Raw genomic sequence first — 20331 nt, 5'->3', positions numbered from 1 at the left:
GATATGGTGATACTTTTCTTTAGTTTATTAAGAGTTGTAAAGTTCATATAAAATAAATTATTTAACAGTACTGCTGACAAATATACATAAGTGGTAAAAGCAAACAGTTGATTTCAAAGTACAATATTTTTTAAATAAAAAATACCAGTCTTATTTTGCATTTTTTTTGTACACGAACCAGGCAAACAAAATCTAGCCTGATGCCATCAAAAAATAAATACAATATAAACACTAACATACAGCATCATGTTGCTTATAACCATCAAGATCATTTGCATGACAGTCAGTCTGGTGTGCATATAAACATAAGCATGTTGTCCGGCCACTGCAAGCAACCTCTTATGTGTGTGATTATTATAATATGTAGGTCATGCAAATGAGTTAGCCTGCTATGTAACATGCTTGTTTTTCACAGTTGGTATTTATGCATCCACTTTTTTTTTTTTTTTAAACAATAATGGTCCCATTCTGACTTCCACACACACACATTAAACATGCTCAGCAGAACAACTACTGTCATGCAATGCTGTTTTTAAAAACGTAGATGGTCACCCTGGCTTCCATAGGCCCATAATATTAAGACCTTTTATGTGGACACCTGGAATACCAAACAAAAAACTAACAAAAACTATAAATTATCCAAAATACCATTTTACTTTTAAAATGGAAAACAAATTCCAAAATTAGTGTTTAAAGCGAATGTTTAAACACTGCACATGAAATAATGGGAAACATTAAATATTTGAAGGTTGAAGCCATCTCAGGAAACAATTTTAATAAACTGAATAGTTGTGCGTTTTTTATAAAATATAGTATTTATTCCCAAGTTTATTCCAAATAACGTTGAACATTTACCTTCTAGTCATCTACACATGTCAAAATAAAGTCCTAAAAAAGTATCTGCTCTCTTGCATGCAAACAAAGTTTAAATAAAAAAAAAAGAAAAAAAAAAAAGGGGGGGATAAATTATCCATTGTTCATGAAGTATCCAAAAGATGGCATGACCCGATGAGTCTTTAAATAGCAGTTTGCCATGCCTTTTATTCTTGAAACCACTTAAGATCAAGAGTCCTTAATCATGACAGCTGTGCCAACTGTAACCTTTACAGTCAATATCTCCCAAGTGTCAACTGGTCCTTAGAAGACTGGAGTCAGGAGGTAGGTAACAAGCCATATGTATTTTTGAGGATTTCCAGAGTTGGTGATAGTGCACTGTAGAAGAGCAGAGGATAGACAAAGTATAAATTAAAGATCATATGTGTATATACACTATAATAAAAAATAAAAAAAAAAACAATTTAAAAAATATATTATACTAAATTTCTGCCTAAGGATGCCTACTCTAGGATTTTTGTTTTAGTATAGTAACATAATTTGAATAATGTCCCACATTTAAAACAAATTCTAAATTAATAAAAAAGTTATAAGCACAAAGAGAAAAGAAACACGCAAAAAAAAAAACAACAACAAATATTTACAACAGCTGTACTATGTAGGTATACTACTGTTAAACAAAATAATAGACTTATCCTTGACCAAATTCAGCACACATTTTACTAGCACAACTCACCATCCTGGTCGAATCACTGTAAACTTTCCAGGAATTGAAAGGTCAACTACAGTGGATCCCAAGCGGCATTCAGGGCTGGAAAGGTCCCCAATAGGACCACCGTCCACCACTAGAGATAAAGATGGCCATAGGTCCTTGAACTCCTATGGGGAAAATGTATATAATCTAGAGAGATCTAAAGGTAATTTTCTCTATCTCTGCATTTTATATTTCTATAACATTTAAAATTCTGCCTTTTTATCCATTTCAGGGAATGTTTTGGACATTTCCCCTCCTGTTTTCCTTATTTAGGGGGGCGATTTATAAAGCTGAGGCGGACAGGGGTGCACATACGCGCCCCTGTCCACTGCAGCTCGCCTCTGGCAGGCTGAATTCCCCATGCGGAATTCAGCAAGGCACATGAGCGCTATTTTGCGCTTGCATGCAATACTGCCCCCTGTCCGCGCACAACCAATCACGTGCGGGCAAAAGCTGTCAGTCTCCATGGTCAGAATATATCAGGGAGATTGAAATTCGCCACTTTAGAGGTGGCGGAAGGTTAGGAAAGCAGCGGTTTCATGACTGCAGCTTGTTAAATATGGCGTGCAGATCGACCCATTAGAGGGCTAAGTGGTATCCAAAAATGTAAATTACCCATAACATTGTTTTAAGGGAAGTAAGCAATACTGCAATGTACCTTCATTATTCATTTTGCCTGCTTTTGCTGTAAAATACTTCTAAAAAGTGTGCTTGTTCCACTTCCTCCAGCACACACTAGTATAGTAAAATTTATATAGGCCTGCAACATTCTTCACAGTGATTGCTTAGATCATATAACTAGCTGATTTGGATCTATCCTAATTGGCTTTTTAAGAGCTGCATCCCTGAACTGCTCTTTATTTGCAAAACTTTGTAAATCATGCCAAAAAAAAAGGCATAAAAGCAAATTTATTATATATATATATATATATATATATATATATATATATATATATATATATATATATATATATATATATATATATACATACACACACATACATACATATACAAAATAAATATATATATATATATATATATATATATATATATATATATATATATATATATATATATATATATTCACAGCAATTAAGAAATGCATACTAAAAGAGTGCCCTTTCTCGGAATACTTTGTACATGTGGAGATACAGTACCTCTGCTGTAAGAGTGCTCTCTTCGTTGCTGATGTTGGCACTGGTCAGTGCCAGGGGCTCAGAGCAAAGCTGTGCCAGCTGCCTAATGAATGCGTGATCAGGGATCCGAACACCCACAAGCTGAAACAATAAAAACATTAAATATATGACAACTGAACACATATATACAGAACTTTACAGTTGTAAAGAAATAGTATTCCTCTTAGTAAACCCTTCAAAAGCAAACATATTTGTAATACAGTACATATATTTAAATACAAAAAGGTCATTGTAAAGCACATTTTTTTCCACAGAAACCCCTAACTATACCTCCAGAAACCCCTAACTATACTTCCAGAAACCCCTAACTATACTTCCAGAAACCCCTAACTATACTTCCAGAAACCCCTAACTATACTTCCAGAAACCCCTAACTATATTTCCAAAGGAGCTGGGGCTTCTGGCTAAGAGTATGCAAATTAACTTCACAATGCCTAACCTTTTTAAACACATATTCCCTCATGCCATTGCAGTGCTATTTAGGTGGCTTTAAAATATAGCAGGGATAATGAGTATAGCAAGAGAAATTACATGGGCAGCTGTTTTGGTTTTACTAAACCTCCTCAGCACACAACAGATTTCAGCATGCTGCATAGTGAAGCTGGTAGATACGGAATCCAAACAAGTCTCAAAATAATTAAAGTAGAAAGATGAGGAGAAAATAAACTTCTACTGTGAGTAAAGTGATGCGCAATAGATCACTGTATAGCACATCTGCACACTTTTCCAAAGGAAACAAAATACATTAAGACAATGATGAAGATGTCAGCCCACATGCAAAGAAAAGATCCCTTTAAAATAAGACCTTAGTATCAAATGTAAGATTTATTTTAATCACAAACTAAATAAGTCAAAATGTGTAAGTTTGGCTAGAGTGGCTTTTTAAAAATGGGGAAGGGACTTTTTTTTTTTCCTGATGTCTAATTTATTCTCAGGTGCAGATTTTAGCAACATTATTAAAAGGATAGGAAATTCAAAATTAAACTTGCATGATTCAGATAGCGCATGTAATTTTAAGACACTTTTAAATACACTTCTATTTTCAAATGTGCTTTGTTCTCTTGGTATCCCTTGTTGAAAAAGAATATGCACATATCATACACTAGTTGGAGCTAGCTACTGATTGGTGCCTGCACAGATTTGTCTCTTGTGATTAGCTAACTAGACATGTTCAGCTAGCTGCCAATGTTCCCTCAGCAAAGGATTACAAGAGAATTAAGAAAATTTGAAATTATAAGTAAATTGGAATCATGAAAGTTTCATTTTCACTTTACTGCTTCTTTAACTTTTTGTATTTTGATTTCCTCTACATCCATCACTATATAAAACCCTTCACTGGCTCCTAATTAACCATATGGATGGTTAAATACAATAAAATAAAACACTAATATTGTCCTGCCTGTACACAATTTCCTTCTCAGAATTGGGAGCTCCCTGTGTTCATACTTACTGAAGTAAAAGGGTTAAGTTCCTTATTGAGCTCATCAGTTCTTTCCATCACAAGAGTGACTGCCCCAGGCAACAAATCACGAAGAAGTTGGTCAGGAACTTTTACTTGACAGAACCTACAATTAATACATAGTAATAAAAATACAAGACATAGCAGGTGTTGCCATTTCTGTATAAAAACACAACTAACTAGAAAGAATATTAATAAATGTTTTAACTAAGAACAGGGCACCAGGAGGCAACTGACTCCATGCCAACCAATCAGAATTCACTTATCAAGAGTATCACATGGACGTGTGGGCTTTTCAAATTTGAATACATTGCAAAAAGTTAGAAAACTTCACAACAACCAATATATTTAATGTGTTTAAAATGCATTCAGCCCACAAAACAACCACTATACCTTACATCAGGGTTTCAGAGCTTGTCTATGTGTATATAATTTGTCTCACAAGCATCACAAGACATTATTAAGCTATGCATTAGTAACCATTTCAAAATCTACTAATGGGCACAACAAGTGAAAAATAAAATCTGATGTGGTCTTTCACGGTAAAGCAGATCATATACACAACACGAGTCCAGCACCTTCCTGTGCAAGTGCCCGCTGTTCCCAGGATACTGCCAGCTCCTCACATATGATGCACAAAATATAGCAGCACTTCTAAAAAAAAAAAAAAGACCTTTATTAGGACATTTGGTCACCAGAAAACAAGATACAGCAACGCTTCAGATTAACAATCCTTAATCATGCCTCATGCATGATTAAAGGATTGTTAATCTGAAACGTTGTTGTATTTTGTTTTCTGGTGACCAAATGTCCTAATAAATGTCCTTTTTAAGACGTGCTGCTGTATTTTGTGCATCATATTTCATGGTGAAGAACAGACATATACCTGTACAACTATTACTATCTGTCAAACTCAACATTCTGTGCGAACTGGAATTAAAATTTGGATGCAATGTAAATTTCACTACCTAACTGTAACATGATAATTACAAGTAATGATTTAACCTAAATAGGCCACAACGAACAGGTTAACAGATTACAAAGGGATGTACTATGAAATTGGAACATTTGTCACCTGTAAATATCCTCAATGTCCCCAACACAGATGGCAAGAGGCTTGGTCCCATTGCGTCCTTTCACATTGTAAATGTTGTTGATTGATTGGGCATTCTGAGCCAAACAGGCAAGGCCATATATAGTATCAGTAGGTACAGCAATCACTCCACCCTGCTGTAAAACACCAACTGATGTATTCAAAATTTCTTTCCAACCTGCAGTGTTAGGTGAAAGTGCATTTACATTATATTAAGCTTGAAAGCTATTAAAATAAAACAGCAAGTATGAAGACAGAAAGTATCTCAGAAAAACAGAATTTATGTTTACCTGATAAATTACTTTCTCCAACGGTGTGTCCGGTCCACGGCGTCATCCTTACTTGTGGGATATTCTCTTCCCCAACAGGAAATGGCAAAGAGCCCAGCAAAGCTGGTCACATGATCCCTCCTAGGCTCCGCCTACCCCAGTCATTCGACCGACGTTAAGGAGGAATATTTGCATAGGAGAAACCATATGGTACCGTGGTGACTGTAGTTAAAGAAAATAAATTATCAGACCTGATTAAAAAAACCAGGGCGGGCCGTGGACCGGACACACCGTTGGAGAAAGTAATTTATCAGGTAAACATAAATTCTGTTTTCTCCAACATAGGTGTGTCCGGTCCACGGCGTCATCCTTACTTGTGGGAACCAATACCAAAGCTTTAGGACACGGATGAAGGGAGGGAGCAAATCAGGTCACCTAAATGGAAGGCACCACGGCTTGCAAAACCTTTCTCCCAAAAATAGCCTCAGAAGAAGCAAAAGTATCAAACTTGTAAAATTTGGTAAAAGTGTGCAGTGAAGACCAAGTCGCTGCCCTACATATCTGATCAACAGAAGCCTCGTTCTTGAAGGCCCATGTGGAAGCCACAGCCCTAGTGGAATGAGCCGTGATTCTTTCGGGAGGCTGCCGTCCGGCAGTCTCGTAAGCCAATCTGATGATGCTTTTAATCCAAAAAGAGAGAGAGGTAGAAGTTGCTTTTTGACCTCTCCTTTTACCGGAATAAACAACAAACAAGGAAGATGTTTGTCTAAAATCCTTTGTAGCATCTAAATAGAATTTTAGAGCGCGAACAACATCCAGATTGTGCAACAAACGTTCCTTCTTTGACACTGGTTTCGGACACAGAGAAGGTACGATAATCTCCTGGTTAATGTTTTTGTTAGAAACAACTTTTGGAAGAAAACCAGGTTTAGTACGTAAAACCACCTTATCTGCATGGAACACCAGATAAGGAGGAGAACACTGCAGAGCAGATAATTCTGAAACTCTTCTAGCAGAAGAAATCGCAACTAAAAACAAAACTTTCCAAGATAATAACTTAATATCAACGGAATGTAAGGGTTCAAACGGAACCCCCTGAAGAACTGAAAGAACTAAGTTGAGACTCCAAGGAGGAGTCAAAGGTTTGTAAACAGGCTTAATTCTAACCAGAGCCTGAACAAAGGCTTGAACATCTGGCACAGCTGCCAGATTTTTGTGAAGTAACACAGACAAGGCAGAAATCTGTCCCTTCAGGGAACTAGCAGATAATCCTTTTTCCAATCCTTCTTGAAGGAAGGATAGAATCTTAGGAATCTTAACCTTGTCCCAAGGGAATCCTTTAGATTCACACCAACAGATATATTTTTTCCAAATTTTGTGGTAAATCTTTCTAGTTACAGGCTTTCTGGCCTGAACAAGAGTATCGATAACAGAATCTGAGAACCCTCGCTTCGATAAGATCAAGCGTTCAATCTCCAAGCAGTCAGCTGGAGTGAAACCAGATTCGGATGTTCGAACGGACCCTGAACAAGAAGGTCTCGTCTCAAAGGTAGCTTCCAAGGTGGAGCCGATGACATATTCACCAGATCTGCATACCAAGTCCTGCGTGGCCACGCAGGAGCTATCAAGATCACTGACGCCCTCTCCTGATTGATCCTGGCTACCAGCCTGGGGATGAGAGGAAACGGCGGGAACACATAAGCTAGTTTGAAGGTCCAAGGTGCTACTAGTGCATCCACTAGAGCCGCCTTGGGATCCCTGGATCTGGACCCGTAGCAAGGAACTTTGAAGTTCTGACGAGAGGCCATCAGATCCATGTCTGGAATGCCCCACAGCTGAGTGACTTGGGCAAAGATTTCCGGATGGAGTTCCCACTCCCCCGGATGCAATGTCTGACGACTCAGAAAATCCGCTTCCCAATTTTCCACTCCTGGGATGTGGATAGCAGACAGGTGGCAGGAGTGAGACTCCGCCCATAGAATGATTTTGGTCACTTCTTCCATCGCTAGGGAACTCCTTGTTCCCCCCTGATGGTTGATGTACGCAACAGTTGTCATGTTGTCTGATTGAAACCGTATGAACTTGGCCCTCGCTAGCTGAGGCCAAGCCTTGAGAGCATTGAATATCGCTCTCAGTTCCAGAATATTTATCGGTAGAAGAGATTCTTCCCGAGACCAAAGACCCTGAGCTTTCAGGGATCCCCAGACCGCGCCCCAGCCCATCAGACTGGCGTCGGTCGTGACGATGACCCACTCCGGTCTGCGGAATGTCATCCCTTGTGACAGGTTGTCCAGGGACAGCCACCAACGGAGTGAGTCTCTGGTCCTCTGATTTACTTGTATCTTCGGAGACAAGTCTGTATAGTCCCCAATCCACTGACTGAGCATGCACAGTTGTAATGGTCTTAGATGAATGCGCGCAAAAGGAACTATGTCCATTGCCGCTACCATCAAACCGATCACTTCCATGCACTGCGCTATGGAAGGAAGAGGAACGGAATGAAGTATCCGACAAGAGTCTAGAAGTTTTGTTTTTCTGGCCTCTGTCAGAAAAATCCTCATTTCTAAGAAGTCTATTATTGTTCCCAAGAAGGGAACCCTTGTTGACGGAGATAGAGAACTCTTTTCCACGTTCACTTTCCATCCGTGAGATCTGAGAAAGGCCAGGACAATGTCCGTGTGAGCCTTTGCTTGAGGAAGGGACGACGCTTGAATCAGAATGTCGTCCAAGTAAGGTACTACAGCAATGCCCCTTGGTCTTAGCACAGCTAGAAGGGACCCTAGTACCTTTGTGAAAATCCTTGGAGCAGTGGCTAATCCGAAAGGAAGCGCCACGAACTGGTAATGCTTGTCCAGGAATGCGAACCTTAGGAACCGATGATGTTCCTTGTGGATAGGAATATGTAGATACGCATCCTTTAAATCCACCGTGGTCATGAATTGACCTTCCTGGATGGAAGGAAGAATAGTTCGAATGGTTTCCATCTTGAACGATGGAACCTTGAGAAACTTGTTTAAGATCTTGAGATCTAAGATTGGTCTGAACGTTCCCTCTTTTTTGGGAACTATGAACAGATTGGAGTAGAACCCCATCCCTTGTTCTCTTAATGGAACAGGATGAATCACTCCCATTTTTAACAGGTCTTCTACACAATGTAAGAATGCCTGTCTTTTTATGTGGTCTGAAGACAACTGAGACCTGTGGAACCTCCCCCTTGGGGGAAGCCCCTTGAATTCCAGAAGATAACCTTGGGAGACTATTTCTAGCGCCCAAGGATCCAGAACATCTCTTGCCCAAGCCTGAGCGAAGAGAGAGAGTCTGCCCCCCACCAGATCCGGTCCCGGATCGGGGGCCAACATTTCATGCTGTCTTGGTAGCAGTGGCAGGTTTCTTGGCCTGCTTTCCCTTGTTCCAGCCTTGCATTGGTCTCCAAGCTGGCTTGGCTTGAGAAGTATTACCCTCTTGCTTAGAGGACGTAGCACTTTGGGCTGGTCCGTTTCTACGAAAGGGACGAAAATTAGGTTTATTTTTTGCCTTGAAAGGCCGATCCTGAGGAAGGGCGTGGCCCTTACCCCCAGTGATATCAGAGATAATCTCTTTCAAGTCAGGGCCAAACAGCGTTTTCCCCTTGAAAGGAATGTTAAGTAGCTTGTTCTTGGAAGACGCATCAGCTGACCAAGATTTCAACCAAAGCGCTCTGCGCGCCACAATAGCAAACCCTGAATTCTTAGCCGCTAACCTAGCCAATTGCAAAGTGGCGTCTAGGGTGAAAGAATTAGCCAATTTGAGAGCATTGATTCTGTCCATAATCTCCTCATAAGGGGGAGAATCACTATCGACCGCCTTTATCAGCTCATCGAACCAGAAACATGCGGCTGTAGCTACAGGGACAATGCATGAAATAGGTTGTAGAAGGTAACCCTGCTGAACAAACATCTTTTTAAGTAAACCTTCTAATTTGTTATCCATAGGATCTTTGAAAGCACAACTATCCTCTATGGGTATAGTGGTGCGTTTGTTTAAAGTGGAAACCGCTCCCTCGACCTTGGGGACTGTCTGCCATAAGTCCTTTCTGGGGTCGACCATAGGAAACAATTTTTTAAATATGGGGGGAGGGACGAAAGGAATACCGGGCCTTTCCCATTCTTTATTAACAATGTCCGCCACCCGCTTGGGTATAGGAAAAGCTTCTGGGAGTCCCGGGACCTCTAGGAACTTGTCCATTTTACATAGTTTCTCTGGGATGACCAACTTGTCACAATCATCCAGAGTGGATAATACCTCCTTAAGCAGAATGCGGAGATGTTCCAACTTAAATTTAAACGTAATCACATCAGGTTCAGCTTGTTGAGAAATGTTCCCTGAATCAGTAATTTCTCCGTCAGACAAAACCTCCCTGGCCCCATCAGACTGGGTTAGGGGCCCTTCAGAACCATTATTATCAGCGTCGTCATGCTCTTCAGTATCTAAAACAGAGCAGTCACGCTTACGCTGGTAAGTGTTCATTTTGGCTAAAATGTTTTTGACAGAATTATCCATTACAGCCGTTAATTGTTGCATAGTAAGGAGTATTGGCGCGCTAGATGTACTAGGGGCCTCCTGAGTGGGCAAGACTCGTGTAGACGAAGGAGGGAATGATGCAGTACCATGCTTACTCCCCTCACTTGAGGAATCATCTAGGGCATCATTGTCATTGTCACATATATCACATTTATTTAAATGAATAGGAATTCTGGCTTCCCCACATTCAGAACACAGTCTATCTGGTAGTTCAGACATGTTAAACAGGCATAAACTTGATAACAAAGTACAAAAAACGTTTTAAAATAAAACCGTTACTGTCACTTTAAATTTTAAACTGAACACACTTTATTACTGCAATTGCGAAAAAACATGAAGGAATTGTTCAAAATTCACCAAATTTTCACCACAGTGTCTTAAAGCCTTAAAAGTATTGCACACCAAATTTGGGAGCTTTAACCCTTAAAATAACGGAACCGGAGCCGTTTTTAACTTTAACCCCTTTACAGTCCCTGGTATCTGCTTTGCTGAGACCCAACCAAGCCCAAAGGGGAATACGATACCAAATGACGCCTTCAGAAAGTCTTTTCTAAGTATCAGAGCTCCTCTCACATGCGACTGCATGTCATGCCTCTCAAAAACAAGTGCGCAACACCGGCGCGAAAATGAGGCTCTGCCTATGATTTGGGAAAGCCCCTAAATAATAAGAAGTCTAAAACAGTGCCTGCCGATATTATTATATCAAAATACCCAGATAAAATGATTCCTCAAGGCTAAATATGTGTTAATAATGAATCGATTTAGCCCAGAAAAAGTCTACAGTCTTAATAAGCCCTTGTGAAGCCCTTATTTACGATCTTTATAAACATGGCTTACCGGATCCCATAGGGAAAATGACAGCTTCCAGCATTACATCGTCTTGTTAGAATGTGTCATACCTCAAGCAGCAAGAGACTGCTCACTGTTCCCCCAACTGAAGTTAATTGCTCTCAACAGTCCTGTGTGGAACAGCCATGGATTTTAGTGACGGTTGCTAAAATCATTTTCCTCATACAAACAGAAATCTTCATCTCTTTTCTGTTTCTGAGTAAATAGTACATACCAGCACTATTTTAAAATAACAAACTCTTGATTGAATAATAAAAACTACAGTTAAACACTAAAAAACTCTAAGCCATCTCCGTGGAGATGTTGCCTGTACAACGGCAAAGAGAATGACTGGGGTAGGCGGAGCCTAGGAGGGATCATGTGACCAGCTTTGCTGGGCTCTTTGCCATTTCCTGTTGGGGAAGAGAATATCCCACAAGTAAGGATGACGCCGTGGACCGGACACACCTATGTTGGAGAAATATCTGTTACAAACTATCATAATTGAATCCCAGTTCTACCTAGAGACAAAATGACCCAAAATTTAACACGTTAAAGAGACACAGTAGCGCAAAAACGCATACGTTCTAATTTGCTGCTGCATGTAATTTGAGTACTACTATCCCTGCAAGTTTGTGTGTTTAATCCCCACAAAGAGGTTAAACAAAGTTAAAATACAGATTGGAAGTTTGAGGGAACTAGTGGTCCTGCGCAGACATGATCAGCAAACCAATCAGCAGCAGTCATACAACCACACCAATCACTAGCTGTGTTTGTTCGGGACCATGGACTCTAGAATTAGAGCATATCACTTTTCAACTTTGATGTCAATCTATGACTGCCATAAATATGTTTACTACATGCTACAAAAGATTTTGTGAAAATAATGCATGTGTAAAATTCTGCACCATATCTAAATGGTGAAAGCTCTTCTTGATGAGAAAAAAAATTGGCTGGCTCCATTATTGTCAGATATTTTTCTTTCCTTTCCCTTGGCTGCTCGAGAATTATGTTACACAATGCACAGCAGCTTTCTCTGCTTGCCAAGAGATTAAAATAAATAATGTATAAGAGTGCTTTTCAAGCATAGAGGCTGGTAACTTTAAGACATTGTCTTAAACCAAAACAAAAAAATAAACACTTCTTTATAAGGAAAATGATAATATGAGAGCAATCCTTGCTAAAGAAATATATTACAAATATGTGTAATCAAGTGCACAAACCTACATAGAACACGGGTGCAAAAGAATATATATGTTGCATATAAGGTGTCAATTATGTTGATGTGTCACAAATAAGTGTGCAACTCTCGCAAACTGGTAGGGGAGATCACTGGATCAGAACCAAATGCTTTACACGTTATAAAACAGTTTGCTACATATAGGTAGCGTACAGTCCCTGTATAAGTGACGTTACAAAATCCATGGCTCAAACCCAAATATTATATAATCCAGTCAAATGAAAAGCCACGGATCATCACACTATGGATCCACTATGGCCTTAAACCGTACAACCTAATTACCGTACAACCTAATTTATAAACACAAATGTTTAATATTAAACCATTTGAAGTAACTGCCCATTCATATTATAATGTCACTACCTACAGACTCTCCATTTTAAGCCATAATTCCCAGCTGGCCTTATGTGTATCAGCAGCTTCTCCTCTGCAGCCAGACTTTTCCCTGCCTATCCATCACTCCATTTATATTGATGACTCTCATGTCTAGAGCTGCGCATTCTCTCAGGCTGTATCATTATTAGCACGTATTTATAAAGTGCTGTATCACACTCACTCTTGGCATCCCCAGCTGGTCCGTTCCTAAACCCGCCTCTCCTCCCCCCGCCAGGCAAGCTCAGCACCCTACACGCCATGTCCCAGGCCGAGGTTTGCTGATTAATCCCGGACAACGTGCGCTGCAACCGGGTGATCAGCCTCATCCGAACCAACCACGTGACAGTACCGCTACACTTCCGGCATAGACAGACCACGCCCCCTCGTCATCATTTACGTCACTGCTGAGCTGACTAGAGAAACGAACTCCTGGAGGATGCTGAGCCAAAAACAAAGATCCAAACTGTAATTACTTGTGATAAAATGTACAAGTACACAGACCTGTATAATAGACAACTATGTATTGTTTGCCAATGGCACCATTATTACATTTTTGTGTGCAAAATCGTATTTTAGCGTTCTGAATAGCTTCCTCGGCTATACGTTAGTTTGGAGTTCAGTACTGTGAACCGTGCAGATAGTGGGCGCCATGTACTAAAAGGTCTCTGCTGGCATAGGTAGGGTTGCCAGATATACTCCACAAATACACTGAGCAGTCTCTTTGGGTAACTGGGCACCATGATCAATGGGGTCACGTATTGCCCCTCAAAAGCTCCACACATAAACAAAAGTTATTTGACTCTCTTGTCACTTCTTTCTGTTGCATATTTGTAATGAGTTTATAGATATGTGAGACCTTATTCACTTATCTAACACTCATGGACACACACAAAACATTTCAACATTTGTGTCCAGTATTTTAGTGATGTTTTCACTGGACAGCCTGCTGAAATACTGGACTGTCTGGTTGAATACTGGACACCTGGCAACCCTACTCACAGGACAAAATAAAAGGGGATTTAAAAGACCATAAGGGCTTAGAGGCTTCCATTCGTTTACCATTATACACTTTGACCTTATTTTCCCTAATCCCTACTACCCTAATATCTTAACCTGAAATAACCACACAGGCACAGTAGTTATGGCGAAAATGGAAAGGTCACTATTTATTAATTTGTTTTGCCAACCTGTGGCAATTTTTGTTGGAGAGCAAAATTAGCCAATGAACAATAATGTAACTCATAAAAAATGCACCAGCATTTGCAGATAACATGAAATTAGGGTTCGACGTATCGGGGGGGTACCACACACCCCACCTCTGGCAGGGCAAGAGGGGGAAAGGAGAACCCATGGCATAGCCCGCCCATTAGATAGACCACTGGATCACCACTCTAGGCTAGTGTATGCCACGGGATCCTCCCACCCCCTCATATGTGCCGGACCTGAATTTCACCGCATTACCATGACCACAGGTTATTCTAACATAAACAGTTTCTTGATATTTTAATTTCGGGTTGGCGTAGACCACACGAGTCACCTGCCACCTTCCATTGCAGCTGCATTCGTCCTCGTAATGAGGAGCACAGGCGGTCTTACTTCAAATCGACTAATTAGGCAATATTGTGCCCCTATCCTTGCCATGTTGCTCTCCTTTCCAGTGACCTCTCCGAGTTTTGGTTTGCTTGCTTTCCCTGATTCTAGGGAGGGAGGGTGGCAAACAAAGAAAAAACGTTAGAATGGCATCTCCTTGCTGTGCCTCGCCCTAGGTATCCTTAGCCCCTCCTCCGCCCTTTTGTTCCTTTTGGCCAATCCCTAGCCGTCTCACCCCCTTGTGCGGCGTGCCTACCAACCCCCTCTAGCCATTCCCCACTCAGGAGAGCCCAGCCCTTATTCCGCTTCTGTGCGCATGCGCTTCCTCCACTGTCTTTAAGGGCTTGGAGGCTTCCAATAATTTACCATTATACAATTTGACCTTATTTTCCCTAATCCTTACTACCCCAATATCTTAACCTGAAATAACCACACAGACACATTAGTTATGGCGAAAATGGAAAGGTCACTATTTATTTAAATTTTTTGCCAACCAGTGGCAATTTTTGTTGGAGAGCAAAATTCGCCATTGAACAATAAGGTAACTCAAAAAATGCACCAGCATTTGCATATAACATGAACTTTCCCACGTATCGGGGGGGGGGGTACCACATACCCCACCCCTGGCAGGGCAAGAGGGGGGAAGGAGAACCCATGGCATAGCCCGCCCATTAGATAGACCACCGGATCACCACTCTAGGCAGTGTATGCCACAGGATCCTCCCACCCCTCATGCCCCGCTCATGTGCCGGACCCGAATTTTACCGCCACAAAAGAGCCTTCTCTTTCAACCAACTATCCCCTTCACCCTCCGTGACCTTTCCTTACCTTTTTAATATCCTGGATCATCATTATGATGTCCTTCAGTAGCTGTCATTTCCGTCATCCGTGAGGTGCACCCCATCCCTACAAAAGATCTCTTCTCGCTTTGCTGCTATCAGAGGGTGCTCAAACACTAGCCCTCCTGCTTCCCTTACCGCTTTGGGCGCCACTTGGTTCAATTTTCTTCTAGATCTATAGCCAGCCCGCCTGGTGTATGAGTTCCTCCAATTTATCCTTGATATGATATTTGACCATACTATTCTCACCGAAGGCCATCCTATGCTCGACCACTTGAATACTCCTTTGATCCTGTCTTCCAGGTCTTTTAACGGGCTATTCCCTATGTCATTTCCCCCAAGGTGTATTATTAACACGTAGGAGCATCCTCACCTCTGCCTTGCTATTTGTATTGTTGGCACTAGCTCATCCCATCACATTCCTCTCTTTCCTAACCACCTAATGCTGGCTTGGTGATGCGTGAACGCTAGATGCCCGCCTTGTACCGACGCAGTCGCTTGTACTTGAGCCCAATACACGTAGGAATCTCCTACGATCCACACCCTTAAAGCTCTGTCTGTATTAGAAATTGAATAAATGTTAGCTATTTTTCTGGGATGACATATGCGATACCATTTCACATCATTCATGGTAACACATTTTTATTGCCTTTGCCCCCCTTGCAGTCTAATGTATGATTTGTACGCCGCAGACTTCCATCTTCCTAGCTTTTGTATCTGCTCTGTTGAACACCCTTTCCCTGCCGCAGATGTCGCTGCTCCTATTCTGAATGAATGCGGGGCAAAATACGCTTCCTCCCAACCTAATTTTACCACCACTATGTTCAATACTTTCCTAAATTGGTATATGGATACTTCAGAACCGTCCCCATGCCTTAGAAATGCTCTACCTTATCCCTTTCTCACTGCAATATATCCCTTCGCGCATGCCACAGGGCACCCTATCCCCTCAGTTGCCCACATATTAACCCATACCCCCTTTCCCGCTCTGTCTGTCTTTGATTTCCTAATAAAAGCCATTACTGCCTTGTCCGTGACACGGACGTCCTTTTCTTCTAGCCGACTACCATAAAGTCGTCTAAGTAATGTTCTAATGAGCTGAATTTTTCGAATATCGAACACTCCCATTGGCAGGCACTTATCTACGTAGTACATTCCCTGAAATGTGCACCCCATTAGTCTAAAACTTTCGGGGTTCAGTGGTAATAACCTAAATGACGCTTCAATATCTATTTCTGCCCTTTTCCCTGCCCCTTTTACAAGGTCTACCGCGCTGTCAAAAGATTGGTATTGTACCGCCGCATCCAGCTTATTGATAGCATAATTCACTGATTTCCCTTTGGGGTACGATAAATGATGTATCATTCTAAATTTACCTCTTTCTTTTTTGGGGACCACCCCTAAGGGGGATACTACCATGTCTATGAAAGGTTTCTCTTTAAAGGGGCCCGCCATCCTCCCCAACAGTTCTTCTTTTCCCAATTTTTCTTTTGAGTAAGTCATATGCTGATTTTAGGTTCCTGGCTTTGCTAGCCCCCTCCACTCCCCTTTTTACCAGTACTACAAAACCCTTAATTAAGTCCCTGATTATCCTGGGCCTGCCTTCCGTTCTTTTCACTGGCCTGTCCAGCTCCTCCCATTCGCCCTGAAAAACCCTTGACTGCTCCCCATCCCTGCGCGCTCTGTATCCCCTGTCCTCCCATCTATCTGAGTACTCCCCCCTTTGCCCCCTGTTTTGCCTGCTATCCCACCCATCGATGGAGCGAGCACCTAGCCCACCCCACCCCAACTATTCCCCCCTTCCTGCCTCCCTGATTCCCCATATGGGCCCCTCCCCATCCAAACCCTGCTGCTGTCCCTTGGTTCGCGCAATCCCCCAGGGGCCCTGATGCTATCATGTTGCAATGGCCGCCGCTGCCATGCTCAGGGGTCCCCACACTATGACCCCAATCCTGCTGTATGCAGCCTGGGAGCCCCCCCCCCCCTCATTTACAATGTTTATACCCCATTGGCGCGACGGCGAGGCCTTGCCGCCCGCCCCCTCTGCGTTCTTCCCCCCGCTCATATAATCCCTCTCTACCGCCCGCTCCCTATGCCTGGTACTGTTGTCTACCCCAAGCACCCTTTTGCCCTGCGCAAGCGGGATGCTCCCCCCCAGGGTTCCGGGGGGTGAGGAAAAACATGCTGGGACCCCAAAGCTGTCCTGAGAACCTACCAATAGGCCGCTGTGCTCGTCCTCATATGTGCCCGAGTCAACTGCTGGGCCTCTGGCACTGGATGTGGCCACCCACACCCCTCCCACACTTACCGGTTCCGGATCTGCCCTTACAGTCGTTTGCTGTGGGGGACTCACTGAACCACTGACTGCTCTGTCCGTTGCCGCTCCTGTTGCCTTCTGTCCTGGCTTCCCCTTCTCTATTCTGTTTAGCTTCCTCTGCGCCTGCAGGGCCCTGGTTCTCCATACTGACTCGCCATTGTCCAGGAACCTCTTCGGTATTCTTCTGTTCCTAGTCGCCATCTTGGAAAACATCACGATCTGCTGAATGTCCTACTGAAACTAAGAAAAAACTTTAGAATGGCGTCTCCTTGCTGTGCCTCGCCCTAAGTATCCTTAGCCCCTCATCCGCCCTTTTGTTAATTTTGGCCAATCCCTAGCCGTCTAGCCTCCTTGTGGGGCATGCCTACCAATCCCCTCTAGCCATTCCTCACTCAGGAGAGCCCAGCCATTATTACGCTTCTGTGTGCATGCGCTTCCTCCGCCGTCTTTTTTCTCTACTTATACGTCCCATTAGGCACTGGCTACAGTGGAGCGTCTGCGGATGTAAATTGCATTATTGGCTCACCTGATGTGCTCAGCTAGCACCCAGTAGTGCATTGTTGTTCCTTTAACGTAGGATATTGAGAAGGAATCAAATCTGATAATATAAGTAAATTGGAAAGTTGTTTAAAACCGTATGCTCTAAATTAATCATGAAAGAAAAATTTTGGGTTTCATATCGCTTTAGGAATGGTGAATAAACGTTAATGAAATGTTGCATACAATAATATAGGAATTTAGAGGTTAATAAGCAACTACCATCTGGATTATTCAATTCTATACACATTATTTAGAACAGAAAATGTATGTATAATTAGACTGAAAGTTAGCTTTTGTTTTCAATCGCATTTCTTTTTATTAAATTGTGCACTGGAAGCCACATTGTATTCACATTCTTTATATTCCAGTAGTGTTGTCAGTCATTCTATCCAGATCACTACCATTTTGTGTAATTGTACAGTTGGATACTGTGGACAACCTACTGAATTACCCGTTAAAGGGATAATAAAGTCCAACTTAAACTTTCATGATTCAGATAGGGCATGTAATTTCAAACAACTTTCTAATTTACTTTTATCATCAAATTTGCTTTGTTCTCTTGGTATTCTTAGTTGAAAGCTAAACCTAGGTAGGCTCATATGCTAATTTCAAAGCCCTTGAAGGCTGCCTCTTATTTTAATGCATTTGACAGTTTTTTCACAGCTAGAGAGCGTTAGTTCATGTGTTTTATATAAACAACATTGTGCTCACGCACGTGGAGTTATTTAAGTCAGCACTAAGTGCCTGAAATGCAAGTCTGTCAAAAGATATGAGATAAGGAGGCAGTCAGCATAAGCTACAAGGTAATTACAGAGGTAAAACATATATTTCTATAACAATGTTGGTTATGCAAAACTGGGAAATGGTAAAGGGATTATATATCTTTTTAAACAATAACATTTTTGGTGTTTACTATCCCTTTAACTTTATAAGCTTTGTGATCATTACATCATATTTCAGCCTTAAAGTTTTTCTCCCCTCCAAAAAAAACCCTCTCTTTTTTATTTTACAAGAATATCATTGAGAACAAAAAATGTTTCTATACTAGCTCATACACTGGCAATGGATAACTGAGTTTGCAATGACAGGGACAAAGGAAGCAACAAGCTACTGGAAAACAAAAATATGAAATACCCCCCCCCCCCCACACACACACACACTAAATTTAAGTTATTATATAATGATCTTGATGGTAGAATGTCACTAAATATACTACAACTTAAATATCATCTTAACAGGACACTTCAGCATATAAAACTTGGTCTAGAACTCAAAATGAACTAAATTGTATGTACAGTTATCTACCACTCCATGTCATTGATATGTATGTGCTGCCAGCTAGAGTACTCTTACTTTAATGCTCTGCACACTCTTTTCTTAACCATAAAGGGTCCCTCCCATTTCCCCTATCCCCCAGTCATTCTGCCGAGGGAACAAGGAAAAGTAGGAGAAACATCAGGGTATAAAGGTGCCAGAAGAATAATATAAATAAGGAGCCGCCCAACAAAAATAAATTACGGGCGGGGTCGTGGACTTATCTGGTAAGCATTAATTATGTTTTCCTTCCATAAGGCAGGGAGAGTTCACAACTTCATTCCTTACTGTTGGGAAAACTATACCCAAGCTCCAGAGGACACTGAATGAATAATGGGAGGGAACAAAAAAGAGGCGGACCCTATTCTGAGGGCACCACAGCCTGCAAAACTAAACACATCAAACTTGTAAGATTTTAAAAAAAGTGTGTAAGGAGGACCAGGTAGCCGCCTTACAAATCTTATCCATAGAGGCTTTGTTCTTAAAGGCCCAGGAGGAAGCCACTGCTCTAGTGGAATGAGCCGTTATCCTTTAAGGAGGCTGTCGCCCTGCTGTCTCATACCCTAAGCGGATGACACTCCTCAACCAGAAAGATAGTGAAGTCGTAGTAGCCTTCTGCCCCTTACGCTTCCCCGTATAGATGGCAAACAAAGAGGAAGATTGTCTGAATTCCTTAGTAGCCTGAAGATAGAACTTCAAGGCACGAATCACATCTAGATTGTGAAGTAAGCGTTCCTTCGCTGAAGAAGGATTAGGACACAAAGAAGGAACAACAATTTCTTGATTAATGTTGCGATCCGACACCACCTTAGGGAGGAATCCTAATTTAGTACATAAAACCGCCTTATCAGCATGGAAATTAAGATAAGGCGGGGTCACATTGCAAAGCTGAAATCTCAGAAACTCTGCATGCAGAGGCAATAGCCAACAAAAAAAGAACCTTCCAAGATAACAATTTAATATCAACAGTATGTATAGGCTCAAACGAAGCCTGCTGCAAAGCACTGAGAACAAGATTGAGGCTCAAAGGCGGGGGCCCCAGATCTAAACACAGGTCTGATCCTAGTCAGATCCTTAACAAAGGACTGTACATCTGGAAGCTCAGCCAATCTCTTGTGCAGTA

General features: G+C 41.7%; 1 protein-coding gene across 1 annotated transcript; it reads right to left on the bottom strand.

Moving 5' to 3' along the window:
- Positions 1 to 2: 2 nt before the first annotated feature.
- On the bottom strand, positions 3 to 12959 carry YRDC (yrdC N6-threonylcarbamoyltransferase domain containing). Its single transcript, XM_053707168.1, has 6 exons — positions 12790 to 12959; positions 5319 to 5514; positions 4235 to 4349; positions 2746 to 2865; positions 1571 to 1713; positions 3 to 1212 (listed from the first exon to the last, which is right to left on the bottom strand). Exons 1-6 carry the CDS (start codon positions 12932 to 12934, stop codon positions 1152 to 1154), a joined length of 780 nt encoding a protein of 259 aa, XP_053563143.1. The 5' UTR covers positions 12935 to 12959; the 3' UTR covers positions 3 to 1151.
- Positions 12960 to 20331: the final 7372 nt, after the last annotated feature.

The sequence above is a fragment of the Bombina bombina genome, chromosome 3 (assembly GCF_027579735.1).
Source record: "Bombina bombina isolate aBomBom1 chromosome 3, aBomBom1.pri, whole genome shotgun sequence".
NCBI lineage: Eukaryota > Metazoa > Chordata > Amphibia > Anura > Bombinatoridae > Bombina > Bombina bombina.
Note: the sequence above shows the minus strand (reverse complement) of the source record. Positions and strands in the feature narration are given on the sequence as shown.

What these genes read in the sequence shown, in the direction of transcription:
- YRDC (XM_053707168.1), bottom strand. Translation starts at nt 12,934, where the DNA reads ATGAGGCTGATCACCCGGTTGCAGCGCACGTTGTCCGGGATTAATCAG. An exon ending in ACCAGCTGGGGATGCCAAGA is followed by an intron (nt 5,515 to 12,789) that starts GTGAGTGTGATA and finishes CTAACACTGCAG; the next exon opens with GTTGGAAAGAAATTTTGAAT. An exon ending in AACTTAACCCTTTTACTTCA is followed by an intron (nt 2,866 to 4,234) that starts GTAAGTATGAAC and finishes TTATTGTTTCAG; the next exon opens with CTTGTGGGTGTTCGGATCCC.